This window comes from Myxine glutinosa, chromosome 11 (genome assembly GCF_964187855.1).
Source record: "Myxine glutinosa chromosome 11, kmMyxGlut1.1, whole genome shotgun sequence".
In the NCBI taxonomy this organism is placed as follows: domain Eukaryota; kingdom Metazoa; phylum Chordata; class Myxini; order Myxiniformes; family Myxinidae; genus Myxine; species Myxine glutinosa.
The window spans coordinates 38,502,817-38,520,052 of NC_136271.1; the positions used below are offsets into that span (position 1 = coordinate 38,502,817).

A 17,236-nucleotide genomic window follows, 5' to 3' on the forward strand; every position below is an offset into this window, starting at 1 on the left:
GGGATGATCTGTGATCATACATGTGAAGTATTGGATTGATCTGTTGAGTGGATCTGGAGAAAATATTTTTTATTGTTTTGCTTATATTCAAAATGGCGGCCAAACCATGCGACCAATGACTTATTTTTTCTCAAACGTTTGTCCCAATTGGTAGTCGAACACATGTTTTAAACTTCGCTTCTATCCGTTGAGCGGTTTCAGAGAAGTTTTTGAAGGTTTTCATTAAATCCAAGATGGCGGCCAAATAATGTGACCAATGATGTCACAAAAATGATATGCGCTAACTCACATAAGGGTCTAACAGCTCCCAAAGTTTCAAATTGATTGGGTTTCCGTTTTTTGAGAAACTCTGGGCACAAATAAATTGACAGAACTAGAATTTTAAAAATCTTATCAATAACAATGGGCTTCCAGGCCATGGCTCTGGAAGCATACACAGTGACTGGCCATGGCTATGGCTCTGGAAGCCTAATAATAATAATAATAATAATAATAATAATAATAATAATAATGATGATGATTAGTCATACTAGTACCCGACTGCAAAGCCGCAATGAGCCGGCGAAGCCAAAGCCTCTTGCCACTATTTTACCCATCACTATAGTGCGGAAGCCCAGAAACATTTGTTTCACATCTCGAGTACAAAAGGTTTGAGGCCTGGAATATATGCATCTATGATAGGAGACCCCAAAAAGGCAATTCTTAAGTTCTGCAATTCTGCACAGCAACCAGGGGGCGCCACCAAAGACCCCTAAATGTGACACTTAATTCACAATTTGAGTACATCTTTCAAACTTGTCTTAAAATGTTCTCTATAGGAGTGGAAATCAGAATTCCCAATTCTTAAGTTTTCAATTTGTGTATTAGGTCGCTTAAGAACGACCTAATTAATGCTAATTAACGCTAATTAGCATTTTTAATTCACAATTTGAGTACATCCATGAAACATATGGCAATGTATTCCTTAGGTCATCCTAAATCAAGATCAGTCATTCTTAAGTATCCATTTCATGTATTAACCCACTTAAGAACGCAAAATGTACTCATTGACCCCGTCCCTGGCAAGGTGAGTGTTAATTCACAATTTGAGTACATCTTTCAAATTGGTCCCAAACTGTTCAGTAGATCATCGTGAATCAAGAACAGCAATTCTTATGTGTCCATTTCATGCATCAACCCACTTAAGAATGCAGTCAGTATTGTAACGGAATTTGGGTTGTCACTGGCTGCTATCCCCCCTCCACTCCCTGGCTGGCCCTCCCTTATATGCAAGGGAGGGGCTGGAGTGCTGACCTGAGGGCAGGCCCCAAGTAGACACCCACACCAGTGCTGAGCATGCACACACCTGTCTGGCTGGCCGGATCGAGGGTGTTCAGTTTTGGTTAAGGAAGGAGTTTTGGCCTCCCAGCCAATGGGGAGGCTTCTTCCCTAACTTGAGCCAATTACACCCTAAACAGGAAGTGCCTCTCTACAGAAATGACTGTCCTGCAGTGAATAACTGGGACCAATATACAACATTGTTTGGGGAATAATAACTGTCTGGCTGGCCGGATCGAGGGTGTTCAGTTTTGGTTAAGGAAGGAGTTTTGGCCTCCCAGCCAATGGGGAGGCTTCTTCCCTAACTTGAGCCAATTACACCCTAAACAGGAAGTGCCTCTCTACAGAAATGACTGTCCTGCAGTGAATAACTGGGACCAATATACAACATTGTTTGGGGAATAATAACCAGTGACTTAAAGGGAAATATTAACACATTATCAATCCAGGTTTGTGACACTATCTTGAGGGACGAACTTTCTGGGACACCCTGTAGAGGGAGTTGTCGGTTTATCATAGGACCTAATCATGGGGAATCTCCTGCTCTTTCCCTCCATAGATTCTCTGAATCGGCTGCAGAATGTCTGATGTTGCCTGCAATGCCTAGATCACTGCTTAGGTAAGTCAACAAATAGGGTTAGGGTTTGGGGTTAGGTGGCAAAACCCCGGCAGAGGTTGTAGAAGGTGACGACTCCTTGGATGGACATAAATGTGGGGCATTGCTATGGTGAACATCACTGGCGGCTTTAACAGGTGGCGTTTGGGATGAGATGGCGGTAAAGTTCTTGTAACAAGAAACATGGTAACCCTAACCCTAACCCTAACCCAACCCTAACCCTAACCCTAACCCAACCCTAACCCTAACCCAACAAACAATACTATGCTGTAGGCCTAATAAGCATTCGGGGCCGATACAGAATTATGTAGCCCTAGGCCTAGGTGGCGCGCAGGAAATGTCCAGGCAGATGAGGGTATCCAAAGTTCTGTATGCATACCGATTTCAGGTTCGAACCACAGCTGAGTAGAAAATAATGACTTATTGCCTCAAAATTTGAAATAACTTCTTTTGGATTTCACTGACCAAAACTGACTGACTCGCCATGCTCACTGACCACCCGCTGTGATTTTATTTTTCAGACAATGATTTGAAACATGCAACCATGGAATCGGCCACCAATACTACGCCTACTGTCCAGCCTACTGTTTCATCATTGGAACGCAGATGTATTCTTCACATCCAACGCAGTGCAGACAAGAAAGCTCGTCCAGACGTTCTACCTTTCAAGGATACGCAATGGGAAGCAGTAGAAACAGCAGCAGCTAATAGACGGCAAAAGCAACATTTCCAGGACTCTGTCTATTGTGGTGTAGTTCAGAGATTGCCTACGTCTCCTGCTGAAATGGATGGTTACCATGTTTCTTGTTACAAGAACTTTACCGCCATCTCATCCCAAACGCCGCCTGTTAAAGCCGCCAGTGATGTTCACCGTAGCAATGCCCCACATTTACGTCCATCCAAGGAGTCGGCACCTTCTACATCATCTGCCGGGATTTTGCCACCTGTTTGTCTATTCTGTGAGAAAAAGATAAAACGACTCAAAGGTGGAAGCGTCGAACTGTTGGGAAGATGTGAAACCATTGAAGCCGGTGTATCGATCCAAAATGCAGCAAAGACATTAAATGACAGTAAGGTTATTCCAAAAGTAGTTGATACGGATTTAATTGCCAAGGAGGCCCACTACCATCATTCATGTAAAAGTGCGTATTTGTTGTCAGCCAATCGAGTTTCCCAAAAGGACACACGTGAAACAAAAACGCCTTCTGAGACCAGTGTGTTGGACATTTTTGCATACATTGAGCAATCTGTAATAATAGACAACAGACCTGAACTTCTTAATTCTGTATATGAACGTTATCTTGATATTTGTTCGGCATCCGCAGAAACGCCCAGGGGAAGCGCCTTCAGCCTCTCTAGGACATTGATGAGTCACTTCAAAGCGCGCATAAAGATACAGAGTTCACTTGGGAAAAGGCTTGGAAACATCTTATATAATGCAGAAACCGCAGATGATGCAATTCGTGTTGTATATGATTACACATCTACTGATGAGAGAACAATCGCCAAAGCAGCATTGCTTTTGCGCAACCAGTTGCTCAAGGTTGAAAAGGTCGACCTTCCTGAATGTCCGACATTGGAGGATTTAAGAAACGGGGACTCGTCACCCCCAAAACTTGTTGTAGATTTTTTCAATATTTTGTACGGAGGGCTAAAACCAGAGCGATATACAGAGTCAGTAAAGCGCCGCGCAAATTCGTCTAGTCAGGATGCCTTGTTCATTGTACAACGGGGTCGCGCAAAACCTGCAAAACATGTAGCTCTTGGTATGAAACTTGAAAAGCTGAAGGGAGCTGATGCCAGTAGTATTCCTCCATGCGAAAGAGAGGTTGCTGCCCACATAAAGCGTGTATCGCTTGTTTCAAGAATGTGGGCCAATGCTGACCAGCCAATCATCCAGCAACACCCATCAGAGGATGACGGATGGGAACTAGTGGGAGATCAATATAAACCCATCTGGTTTGAGGGAGACCAACTTCCGGAGTCGCTCGTTCCAGATGATGAAGAATTAGCTGATGCTGACGATGATGAGGTCCTAGCGCAGTCATCTTCTGATGAAGAGGACGTTGAAGGAGATGGTGATGATGGTGATGTGTAGGTTTACAATCGACCAAACCTGTTCATACGATTATATTCAGTACGGTACATATCCAAAGCATCCTGACAGGGAATTTGTAATGTTTTTGAAATTTTAAGCAAAATAATGTTAGGAATGTTGGATAAAACAACATATATACAATCATGTTGATGTTTGAGATAAATTCAATAATTTTTCGTTGATATAGTTAGTTGAGTTTTTACATACATTAAAATTTGTTTTTAGTTCAGGGTAATTAGCTTAAACATGTTAAATAGTTTATAAGCGATAGTCAGAGATAAAACAGCAATATCGCTAATAGAGTAAAAGTTAGACATTAGGTATTAATTTTTATAAAATTAACATTAAAAATTGTTTTTTGTTCCGAGATTTGAGATTTAATTGTTGATGGGCGGTAGAACCAGGACGCCAATTTACTACATGACTTACTATGATCTGATTTTGAAGCATAATTCATGCATACTAAGTACATTTTTGTGTAGTTTATAAAAAAATAAAACATTGTGTTTGTATACAATCTATGTTTCTCCTTTTTGTCAGTGTGCATTCTTAAGTGGGTTAATACATGAAATGGATACTTAAGAATGACTGATCTTGATTTAGGATGACCTAAGGAATACATTGCCATATGTTTCATGGATGTACTCAAATTGTGAATTAAAAATGCTAATTAGCGTTAATTAGCATTAATTAGGTCGTTCTTAAGCGACCTAATACACAAATTGAAAACTTAAGAATTGGGAATTCTGATTTCCACTCCTATAGAGAACATTTTAAGACAAGTTTGAAAGATGTACTCAAATTGTGAATTAAGAGTCACATTTAGGGGTCTTTGGTGGCGCCCCCTGGTTGCTGTGCAGAATTGCAGAACTTAAGAATTGCCTTTTTGGGGTCTCCTATCATAGATGCATATATTCCAGGCCTCAAACCTTTTGTACTCGAGATGTGAAACAAATGTTTCTGGGCTCCCGCACTACTATGGCATCAGTAGGTTAGGTAGTTGGTAGTAGGTAGGTGTAGTAGGTACCCGTACCTAGTTCAAAATGACACCATTTGCATTCTGGATGAGATTAAAATTTATAAAATTTCCTTTTTGATTAATTCGGTGAATTCCGTCTCAACTTCGGATATTTCCGGCCGTGAAAAACTATCCCCTACAGCCGCGAGATTTCTAAAAAATAATTCTTCGTCAATTTTAGAATATTTGATGCCGTTTTCAGCGTTCAAAATGTGGTAAAAAGCTTTTTTGAAATATTTTTTCAAATGCTCGAATCTCATTGGTTCCGGTCATTGGTGAAGATTTTCGTTGAAGATAACCAGGGCCTGTATGGGCCCAGGGAACGAGGTTGGTCTTAAAGTATTTTAATTACAAATTAGAGGTGCATCAGAATGTGAATCAAACAAAGACGGGTGAAACAAACTCCTATTGAACTTTTTCGCAATTTTTTTACGCATACTTCCGCATCCGGAAGATGGTGGCCTCCATTGAGTGATTTTGTTTTTGAAATATTTTTTCAAATGCTCGAATCTCATTGGTTCCGGTGTTTGGTGACGATTTTCGTTGAAGATAACCAGAACCCGTGCGGGCCGAGTTTGGTCTTAAAGTATTTTAATTACAAATTAGAGGTGCATAAGATTGTGAATCAAAAAAAGACGGGTGAAACAAACTCCTATTGAACTTTTTCAATTTGTTATGCATACTTCCGCATCCGCAAGATGGCGGCCGCCATTGAGCGATTTGGTGCATCAAAGCTTCGAAATTCTCAAGGGATCCAGCAAAATCTGGCTTTTCAACATAATATGTACGCGTTCATTCACAACACCGGCTTCGCCGGCTATTAACTTTTACTATATACCAACCATGTCCGACATGTATTACATGATATATCTATAAGCGGGAAGAATGGAACACGAACAGCTCTTGTAATGTTAATGGGTGTCAGTCAGTCAGTCAGCGAGTGAATGAGTTAGTCTGCACTGGTTTTTAAGATCTACTTCAATCTATATACTCTGTTGACGCTCCGCTTTGTTAATTGGTGTCTTGTTCCCAAATGTGAAATCTCCATTTTAATTATCCTTGGCCTTTACTTCGAGAAGGAGCAATAAGAATTTATATTAAAGAAAACATTTTCCAAATCTTTGTTTTCTCAGTCACTCACTCTCACAATTGTGTGAGTAGTATATGCATGATAGTATATTGTTGTATTGATCCAAACTGTGTGAAGCTTTGACATTTGCCACCCAATATTGGCTCGGCTTTTCTTTGCGTGTTTGGTGTGTTGGTGGCTATTTCCCAAGGTTTTCTTGGCACAACTTCAAAGCAGGGAACCGAGGGAAAGAACAATAGTTGATTGATTGGAGCTCATGTCCTGACAATTGGCATCATGGAAAGGCCTTGCTATTCTTCTGTCTTATTCTGGGTCTGCTTTCCTTGCATAAAACTCCTATTAAGTTTATACAAATGAAATATGTCTTAAAAATTGGATTGATTTTTTTTTATCGGTAATATAACCCCATAGACATAGATTGACCTCACATTCTTGAAATGGAATCATTGCAGCAAATTGAAGTAGGTGCTAAAAAATGAAAAAAATGAAAGCAATGAGTTTAATGGCTTTGCGACTCATTAACATCAAGGATAAAATAATAAGTGCAGGGTGAGTTTCTAAAAATCTAAAACATACATTAAATTAAGTGTCCTTAATTTCAAAGCAGTTTGATTAACATTTAATTCCACTTCTTGTGTTCATGTTAATGACTTGAAGCTCAGGTGTGGCTTTTGCCCTTTGTGTGGCTCAGGGTGAAAAGCGGAAAGACAACTGGCAGCAGGAGCACTGCTCCCACCTTTAGCTAGGCCTGTTAACACCAAAATACGTTCTCGTTATGATACAGGCATTAAACCCAGCAGCAATGTTCTTGCATACGTACTGTTTAAATCCAGTCGATGAGCCAACTAGACATTCAACCTGACGGCCATTTATCGTTATTAGGTAAATTGACTGACCTACCTCTTAAAGATAATATGCAGTTATGTGGTGTTGTATTGATACTTTCACATCGTAAATTTAATTTTGAAAAGTTTTTGGCACATTTTAGCAATTTTGGCGGCCATTAAAAATAAAAAACAAAATAAAAACATTTTAAAATGGCCGCCGGTTGAATTTCGAGTTGGCTAATCGACTGGATTTAAAGAGTACCTATATAAGAACATCACTGCCAAGTTTCATGCTTGTTGCACAATGTGAACGATTAACCATATAATGGGTGTTAGTCGCCTAGCTACTTACAATCATACTAAAATACACAATTTGGTGTCTGTCTGTCTGATGATTTTTTTTTGACCGCGCGTGATACATGCCGTCGTTACTTATCCAATCTCAACCAAACTTGATGGCATTTTCGTGGAAGCAACGACCCAACGGCCTCTACCAGCAGTAAAAAATATTATAAACCACAAACACGTATGATTAGCTTTTTTAAACAGTCGCTAATGCTATTCATAACACTAAATAAAGAAATTTGGAGGAATCCCGACATCCGTGACGTAAGTTTTACTTACAGAACTGAGCGAAGATCTACTGTACTCTATATACCCCACAAAGGTTGGGTTAATAACATCACCCTTCTGCCGCTAACGTGACGTTTTTCGCAGTGAAGTTTTGAAACTCGCTCCAGCTGTTTAACACGAAACTGAAAGGGAGGCAGCCCGGGTTGTGCTCATTTACCAAGCATCTAGCTCGTGCTTGCCAGGCCAGCCCGTTTCTTAACGGTTTTGAATGGAGTGCTTGCTCGAATGCTTAATTCACTTGGCGATCTCTCCAGGGGAAACTTGGTAAATGAACACACACCCAATGTTCTTGAGACCCGACCATAGATCGACTGTAATCTATATACCCCAAAGAGGAATGACCCTTCCTGCCACTCCCATAGTGAGCGGAGTACTAGTCCTCCTAAATAAAGGGACTGATGAGGTCAAATATTGAGAGAAACATTGTTTAAAAAAAAAAATTGAGCAACATTGTTTCATAAACAATTTTAATGTTTTGTGTTTTGATTTATTTATCCTAATTTATTTATTTGTTTAATTTAAAAGGTAAAAAAAAAAAATTTAATGTAATAATTTTAAAATATATATTTATTTCTTTTTATTTATCCTAAAGGTATAATTATTTTACAATGTTACAAGACAATTTATATTTTGAAGACATTTTCCACACTCAGTGATTTTAGTGATTATTTATATGTGCTTAAATAATACAATATACAGTATCAGTACTTTTCAAACAAAAGCTACATGAACATGGGAGAGGAACTCAGCTTGGCAAGAGGACACAGTCGGCTGTACCATGCCAATCTCTGCAGTCTGGTCACGAATTCGACTTGGATGGGGCGCACATCCGACACACAGCACCCAACAAACGACGCATTGATTCTGGAGATGTGGCATGTCAAAGGCCAAGAGAGGGGTCTAACTGACATACCAACCACAGTACACCCCGAAATACAAATGGTGTAAACTGGATGGTGCAAACCACAGCCGGACAAAGTGAGCAAAAACAACAACAACAACAACAACAACAACAATGCTTGCATGGTGTTTGACAATGCGAAGCGCACTTACTCACTCACATGTCACAATGTACATTTAACTATGCAACGCACACATCACCACCACTACATAGACGCATGTGGTCGTGCCCCAGAAGGACAACAAAGACTTGATCACATTTACTCGCCCCAAACATAGAGGACTTGGTTACAAATGAGCTGCTACTGGAAACACATGGACAGAAAATATGGCTACAATGCCAATAGGAGTTCGACACCTCCTTTCAAATTTTTCACCTTTTGTTACCTGGAATTCAATTGCATTAAATCAGACTTTTTACACCTTTATTTACACATCGTAACCCACAACTTCTAAGTGAAAAACAAATTCTACAAATTTCAGAAAATTAAATAAAAGTACAAAACTAGCATATCTTGGTTGGATAAGTGTCCACCCCCCTGAGTAAATACAGACTTGGCATTTAATATGGAATATTTTTTTTGTGGGGGTGAACTTACTTTTCAAGATGACTTAGAACCAAAAGTTCATTGGAATTATGTTGAAATTATTCTAGATTTTGTTAATGTGACCTTTAAAAGAAACAAAAACCACATTTGACATTTCGAAGCAAATAAATTGATCCTTGAAAGTGATGTAAACTGATATCGTACTCAATTCACGGACAGTACTGTGTAAAGCTTCTGTGCGTTTTCCAGAAGTATCTCTTTAATTTGCACATTAGCCAAATTTTTTTTTAACAAAAACAAAAGTTAAATTACGACTGGGATTACGGACAGTAAAATTACAGTTCAGTACTTCGTGTAACCCCCACGAGCATTCAGGAGAGCATGTACACGTTGAGGCATGCTGTTCACGAGATTTGCCAAGGTTTGGACAGGAATCACTTGCCATGAAGTTACAATAGCGTGCTGCAATTCACGCACAGAGGCAGGCTGCTGGTCCAAGTTGTCGATTTGACGCGTTAATTCTGCCCACAAGTTCTCTAACGGATTCATATCCGGGGACATGGCAGACCATATGCTCTACACCACGGTCAGCAAGAAAGTGTTGGATCATGCGAGCATGATGAGTCCGTGCATTGTCATCCTGGAAGACAAAGTTTCCTCGAAAGGCTGCACGAACAAATGGAAGCAATGTTTTTTCCAGAATGGCCCTGTGCTTGAAGTGGTTCAGGTTTCCATTCAGAACAACCAGGTCAGTTTTGCCCCCTGCATGAAAAGCAGCCCAACGGTCACCCCACCACCTCCAGCTTGGACTCTTGGCACTATACAATCTTCGTTGTAGGCTTCATGCACTTGTCTGCGCACTCGCACGCGGCCAGCTTGATGATAGACCAGAAATCTAGACTCATCACTGAAGATCACGTGATTCCAGTGCCCTGGCTGCCATTGACGGTGCTCTCTGGCCCACTGCAATCGGCGCTGGTGGTGTTCTCTGGTCAGACGTGGCTTTCTCAGGGGACGCCTGGCACGATAGCCTGCTTGAACCAGTCGTTGGTTGACTAGCCTTCTGGATACAGGCACATTTGTCAGTTGGTGCCACTCAGCCCGAAGCCGATTAGCTGACTTGGTACGGCCATTGCGGACTAACCGGTGCAGCTGGCGATCATCCCTCCTTGTGGTTCTGCGGGGACGTCCTGGCCTCGGTATTGGAGTAGGGACATCCCTCTGAGCATTTCGTTTCAGGATATTTGACACCTGTCCTTGAGTGATGCCATACTGCCAAGCAATAGCACGCTGTTTCATGCCGGAATTTCGTAAAGCCACCACTAAATGACAAACAGCATTGTCGAGTTGACGGACCATCTCCAGGGGAAGCGGCAATAACTTTTGGAGACGTGCAGCAGCTGTTTTCCACGAATACAGAACGCAACAACCCTTATATACCCGATTGTGAAGCCAATCGTCACATGTACCTGTCCGTACATTTTGTCACGCCACCTGTGATATAATCCTGTTATTGACTTCTTGCTGCGACAGACAATCAGTGACATGGTTCTTTTAACAAAGAAATCACCGAAGCGTAAAATAAAATCACCAGATTGATATACCGAGTTCAGAAAGTAAACCCAAGTCAAGAAAAAAAAAATAATCCATATTAAATGCCAAGTCTGTACTTGGTGGCAGCACCTTTGACAGAAATTACAGCTGTGAGTCTGTTGGGATAGGTCTCTACCAACTTTGAACAGTTTGATTGGGCAATATTTGCCCATTCTTCTTGACAAAACTGTTCAAGGTCCGTAAAGTTGCATGGGGAGAGTTGATGGACAGCAATATTTAAGTCATGCCACAGCTTTTCGATTGGATTTAGGAAGGGGCTCTGACTGGGCCACTCAAGGACAGTGATTTTTTTGTTCCTTAGCCACTTTCGGGCTTACTTTATATATAAAGCTGCCTCTATATATACATATATATATATATATATATATATATATATATATATATATATATATATATATATATTTACAGACTTGGCATTTAATATGGAATATATTTTTTTTCTTGACTTGGGTATCCTTTCTGAACTCAGTATATCAATCTGGTGAGTTTATTTTACGCTTAATTTTTGTTTTTTTGTTTTTTTGTATACAAGATCGAGGCTCGTGAAAGAGCGAACATTAATCACACAGAAAGACAAACCGACACATGAAACATATAACATCGGGAGCGGTAGACAAGATGGGGAGAGAGGAGGAAGGACACAAACACAACATTCTTTTGAGAGCAGGGACCGAGAGACATGGAGACATCGAGAGATCTGTGAGAGGGAGAGGGCATTGGGGGGGGGGGGCATGGGAAGGGGGGGGGGGGTGGGAGAGGTATAAAACATATGGACACTGTCAGGACTTCCAGGAAAGAAGTTGGAATTTCAAACAAGGTGGATCTGGGGTGAATTAGCGGGGGTAGAAAAGATCAAGGTTTTGGATGGGGGAAGATAAGAGATGGTGGTGAACAGCTGTTTTAAAGACCTGGAGGGACGAGTGGGATTGAAGGGAGTGAGGGAGTTTGTTCCAGAGGCGGGAGAAAAGAGGAATGAAAGAGTGAAGGTGAGCAGAGAGCCGAGATTTCGGCAGTTTAACCATCAGAGGGTTGCTGGCAGATCTTGTGCGACCTGTAGGAATATTTGGGGGACAGAGCACAGAGAGAGCTGGGGGTGCAAGGCCGGAGAGGAGTCGGTAGAAGACAGAAAGACCACCTACCTGCCTGCGGTGAGTGAGTGAAAGGCCCTCAGAGATAGCTTCATCGCGGGAGATTCCAATGATTCTGAACGCTTTGGTTTCAACAGCGTGAAGACGAGCTAGGTGTTAGGCAGGAGCACCAGCCCAGAGGGGAGAGCAGTACTCCATTGAGCTGCGGATGAAAGCCTTGTATGTGGTGAGGAGCTCAGTTGTGCCAAGGAAGGACTTCGCACGATGGAGGATGCCCAGTCGGCGACTGGCTTTGGAGGCCAGCTTGGAAATGTGGTTTTCCCAGGAAAGATCATGGCAGATAGTGAGACCCAAAAGCTTGAGTGACAGAACTTCTTGGAGAGGATTATTCAGAAAGTAGATGGGAGGGTTGTCCAGTCGGTCTTTTCGGAGAGACATCGTAAGAGTGTGAGATTTGTCAGGATTGAAAGACATGTTCCACTTGTTTGCCTAGTCTGTGATTTTGTCCAGGTCTGCAGAGAGTGAGGAGGCTGCAGACTGCCGATCTGAGGGATGAGGAATGGAGCGGCAGAGAGTGGAGTCATCAGCAAAGAGATGGAGAGGATTTTCAAGAGAGTCAGAGAGATCATTGATGAAGACCAGAAAAAGCACAGGGCCCAGAATACTGCCTTGGGGAACTCCAGCCTGAACAGGAAGAGAAGATGAGAGAAAGCCATTCTGGGCCACATGTTGACTACGACTAGAGAGGAAGTCCGCCAGCCATGCGTGGAGATTTCCATGGATACCAAAGGAGGAGGGTTTTGTGAGCAGAGCGGGGTGCCAGACAGTATCGAAGGCACGTGATATGTCGATGGAGACAGCTCTAATTTCCTGTTTGGCATTGAGGACCTCCATCCATTGTTGAGACAGCAGAAGCAGCATGTCCATAGTAGAATGACATGGTCTGAATTCAAATTGATGATCAGAGATCAAGCCATTGGAGAAGAGGAAAGATTTCATATCCGAAGCAATGATGGATTCCATGACTTTGCTGATAATTGGGAGAAGGCTGATTGGTCTGTAGTTGCTAGAATCTGTTTTTGCACCTTTTTTGTGTAAAGCGGTGATGTTGGCTGATTTCCAAGCAGATGGCAGTTGACCTTATACTTTTGCTGTGCAGCTCTTGGCTGCAGGCTCACCTTGCATCTTCGGACCACTTGTTTTGAGTGGCATCAATTTCGCGCAGTTGGACCACATAGGGTTGGCCCTGCTGGCAAATAAAAACGAACACACTTTTTGTATATTTTTATTATTAGTGTGCTCGGAAAGAAGAACTGTAAGTTTTATGCACACAGAAGATGCAGGAAGCAAGAAGAAGATGCCAGACAGCAGCAGCAAATGTGAATTGTGAACTGTGAATTTTTGAAATGTGTTTTGTGCATTGCTGTGTTTTCTCTTCCCCTCCAATCTTCTTTCCAAAAAGGACTGGTCCTGGGTCATAGAAACGTAAATAAGGTTAGGTTTTGTGATTGTATATAAAATGTTGCCCACTGGCTCTATGTTAAGTTTGAAAATAATTCCGCAATTCGGTTAATTGTGGGCATGAGTCTGTCAGTTAGCTACTCAACGCAGTAGGTGGGACATATTTAGTGTTTTAAAACTGTTGCATACACGGGATAGAATAAATGTTAGGGGGAACCACATCTGTATGTCACACGGAATTAAAAGTTAGTCCCAACTCTTTCTCAAAACCGGTCGTTCCAGTTTTTGTAGGTTCGACTCGGGGACGAGTCTAACGAGGGAGGGGGTCAGTGTTGCGGTTTTGAGTTTGTCAAGTGAGTTTAATAAAGGTTAAAATCTGCCCCTCATAGATAGTCACACAAGCAACATGTAGCCTCGCGATAGTATAGTTATGTCGTCGTATTTGTAACCTTAGTTCCTTTCCAGTGATAATTCTGCGTTGAGTAGGAGCCAGGAGAATAGTCCCTTCTTGCCACCGATTTTCCAGCCACCCTAGCCTCGATCCAGTTTGCTCAGCATTAGTTGATTATTGGGCGAGTTAACACGAGGCAGGCCTAGGAAGGTCGGGGCGGAGTCGAGGGTGAAGCGGTAGAAGCGATGACGGTAAGCACGAGCCGCCAATCAGAGCTCGAAGGTGGTGACGGCGGCGTGGCGTCAGAGGGCGCAGTGAGAAGGTTTGGGTGAGTTCCAGAAGGTTCGGGGGCGTAGCTATAAAACCAGCTGTGCGAAAGCCCTCGACAGGACTTGTATGAGAGGACTTGCTGCGAGAGAGAAAGATAGGAGGACTCGCAGAGGAACGCAGGATAAGCGCGACAGGAATTGCGGCAAAAGGATTGGTGAAAGAACTTGATGAGCGGTGAAAGCTGTTGAGCAGAGAACTTGCATGAGAACGCGTGCGCTAACCATCTCGGAGGATCGAAGAAGACGAGTTGGCCGCGTGTGCGAACACTACATATACGCAGGCGCAGCCAGACGCGCTTATAAAGCGAATACAGCGCATTTGAGACGCGCGCGTGAGAAAGGCTGAGTAACCGCCGGCCGCGCCAAAATCCGCCCTTTGCCGTTACGCCCCAACATCTGCTTTGTTTGAGAGACACGCTACGAGTTCCTGCCTTCGCCTGCCACCATCTTTGCGGGACGTGCCGGGACCGTGGACAGCCGGACGGAGGCCGTCTCTGGACGACGATGTGGACACGTTGGGGAGCATCTACCCTTCTGCAATTCCCTGTGTGAGTGTGAGACAGGCCCGTTGTCCAAGGGATAAGTTAAGACTGTTTAAGGCTATTCTGTGTCTCTTCATCCTTGAACTTGTATATACGTGTGGGAAATAATTAAACCATTTGTTCTTCCTTTCTTCCTGATTCGATCGTTCCTGTGGATTCCTCATTTGGCTAAGTGTGGCACGAATAAGATCGCTCCAATCGGGTTCCACTAATTAAGACTGCGCGGACCACGTGTACGCAATCCGCTCGGTGTATTCACATCACACGTGGTTTGTGCGAGGCTTGTTTCCTCGCTCCCAGGGCAGCGCGGGGAATTAGGTACGAGCGAGAAGTAGTCCCGAAACCCTACTCCGCATGTGTCCGAGAGGTACGTCTCAAGTCTCGGTTCCGCCAAGCCCAGAAAGACAAGGGGATTAATCCCCCCTTGATAAGGGGATTAAGGGTGGCGTAGAGAACCGTAACAATTTATATTGTTATAGATCGCGGTTAGATGTTATAGACCGAGCGGTGGTGTAAGACCGCGACCTAACAAAACTCACCCGATTCACCCAGACTTTTGCCGTATCGCACCCCAGCTGCTCAATGAGGGAAAAGACGAAAACGACGCAATGCAAAGAGGAAAACGAAGGCAAAGAAAGGTTTGGAAATACGACTGAATTTATTGACTATTTACACACAAGCAAAAATAAAGCAGTCACGTTTATTTACAAGCACATAAGACGCAGGTGACACAGGGAAAATACTAGCTTATACAGACTTAATTAACCCAGGACAGAACAAACAAAAGACGACTCACACGGGGAATTGCAGGAGGTGGATGGCTGGAGGTGAACGCTTGGTGGAGCCAACGCGGAGCTTGGTGGAGCTGAACGCTTGGTGGAGCCAACGCGGAGCTTGGTGGAGCTGAACGCTTGGTGGAGCCAACGCGGAGCTTGGTGGAGCTGAACGCTTGGTGGAGCCAACGCGGAGCTTGGTGGAGCTGAACGCTTGGTGGAGCCAACGCGGAGCTTGGTGGAGCTGAACGCTTGGTGGAGCCAACGCGGAGCTTGGGGGATTGGTGTGACGGGTTCTCTCTCCTTCCTTAGTCCCACCCAGTCCAACAACTTCCTCTCTTGCTTCAGGACTCTTTCTCTCTCTTTCTTGGTCCCTCACTCTTTACCACCGACTCCTCACCGCAACCAACGCAACCACTTGACCCCCACCTCTACTGACTGACTCTTCACCACTCTGCACTTGACGACCGACTCCCAACCAACTCAGACCAACTCAAAGTCCAACTCCAGGCCTTTCTGTCTTCTGCTCTCCTCTGTAAAAACGCATCTCTCTTTTGGACACGCCCTTGCCTTGGGTTATATAGGCCCCCGCCCCTCAACCTTTGCGACCCTCCCCGATCGCTCTTCCTCCGCCCTCTCTAGCCGAACCCCTGGCTCATGGTTGGTCGAGTGGGGCTGGTTCACTCCTCCCCTCTCTGACGAGGTGGGGAAACGCCTTCCTTCCCCCAACCCTGCCTCGTGGTCAATGGCGGATGAAGGGAAAAAACCGACCAAAATGCGGAAGGCGCTTCAAATTGCAATTGACGGAAAGGGGGGAATGGCAGGGAATCTATCTCTTTCACTGGTGCAATGGAGTATTTCTATTAATGGAAGACACAGCCTTACGCTAAAACACAGAATAAGAGATAACTATCAACAGGTATATTCTATTACTTGGCTGACGTGTATGCTTGTGGACTATGGGACGCCCTTTTGGTCTTTACACAGCTCCGGAGGCAGGAGGCACAGAATAAACAATAATCACAACAATACAGCACACAATCAAAAAAAAATATACAGTCCTCATATCCACAACACTGCACCCTCCTCCTCTTAGGTACGTCCCGGGCCTACAACTTTTATTTAGTGTGACACGTAGGTGTAGTTCCCTCTACTTTTAACCTGACCCTGAGTGCGACAGTTTTAAAACATAAATAAATGTGTCCCTGCTGCTCCATTGCACCCTGCCTAACAGACTTACGCCCACAGCTAACCGAATTGCGGAATGGTCTTCAAACTAAACACTGACGGTGGGGAGCATTATTTACACTGACGCTATTTTTATTTACAAAACTAACCCAGGACCTGTAATTGTTCTTTCTGGGGGGGGAGACAGTCTGCTCTGCATCGACGCACCATGAACGCACCCAAAAACGCACCAATACACACCCAAGCACCAATCGGTGCAGTCACCATTGTTCAATGAATGTTCAATAAAAATAAAATCAACAACCCCTAACCCTGGAGGTGGTCTCTTGCTCTTCGGCTCCCTCTGCTGGTGATTATTATTTGTCTTCCAGATGTTGTCATTTCCATTTTGCTTTGCTTACTGGCGGCCTATTTTCAATAAAGTGTGCCCAATGTGTCCCTTTTTTATTTGATTTTATTTATGGCCCACAGGGCCGACTAGTGTGGTTCACCTGTGGGGCATCGGTGCCCTGTGGCCAAGGTCCGCCAGCAAGATTTCAGGCCCTCATGGCCGGTTCCAGCAGAGGGGCCATGCCCCAACCCATGGGGTCCATAAGTGGTGCTCGGCCACAGGCATGTGGTCCATAATGTGGTGCATCGATGCAGACAGCTGGTTCTGGGAATTTCGGGCGCACAATGGCCGACCCACGCACGCTCCCCTCGGCGCACAGGTCATGTGGGAGACAAAAGGGGAAAGACAATTGAGCGAGGGGTAAGGTCACAAGGGTACACGTCAAAAAGGCAATGCAAGGTGAAATGCGTAC

At 43.7% G+C, this 17,236-nt stretch overlaps 1 protein-coding gene across 1 annotated transcript; it reads left to right on the top strand.

Moving 5' to 3' along the window:
* Nucleotides 1-1,874: 1,874 nt before the first annotated feature.
* On the top strand, nucleotides 1,875-4,544 carry LOC144888289 (uncharacterized). Its single transcript, XM_078765958.1, has 2 exons — nucleotides 1,875-1,936; nucleotides 2,455-4,544. The coding sequence occupies exon 2, from the start codon at nucleotides 2,478-2,480 to the stop codon at nucleotides 4,029-4,031; it is 1,554 nt and encodes a 517-aa protein (XP_078622084.1). The 5' UTR covers nucleotides 1,875-1,936; nucleotides 2,455-2,477; the 3' UTR covers nucleotides 4,032-4,544.
* The last annotated feature ends 12,692 nt before the right edge of the window (nucleotides 4,545-17,236 follow it).

What these genes read in the sequence shown, in the direction of transcription:
- LOC144888289 (XM_078765958.1), top strand. Translation starts at nt 2,478, where the DNA reads ATGGAATCGGCCACCAATACTACGCCTACTGTCCAGCCTACTGTTTCA.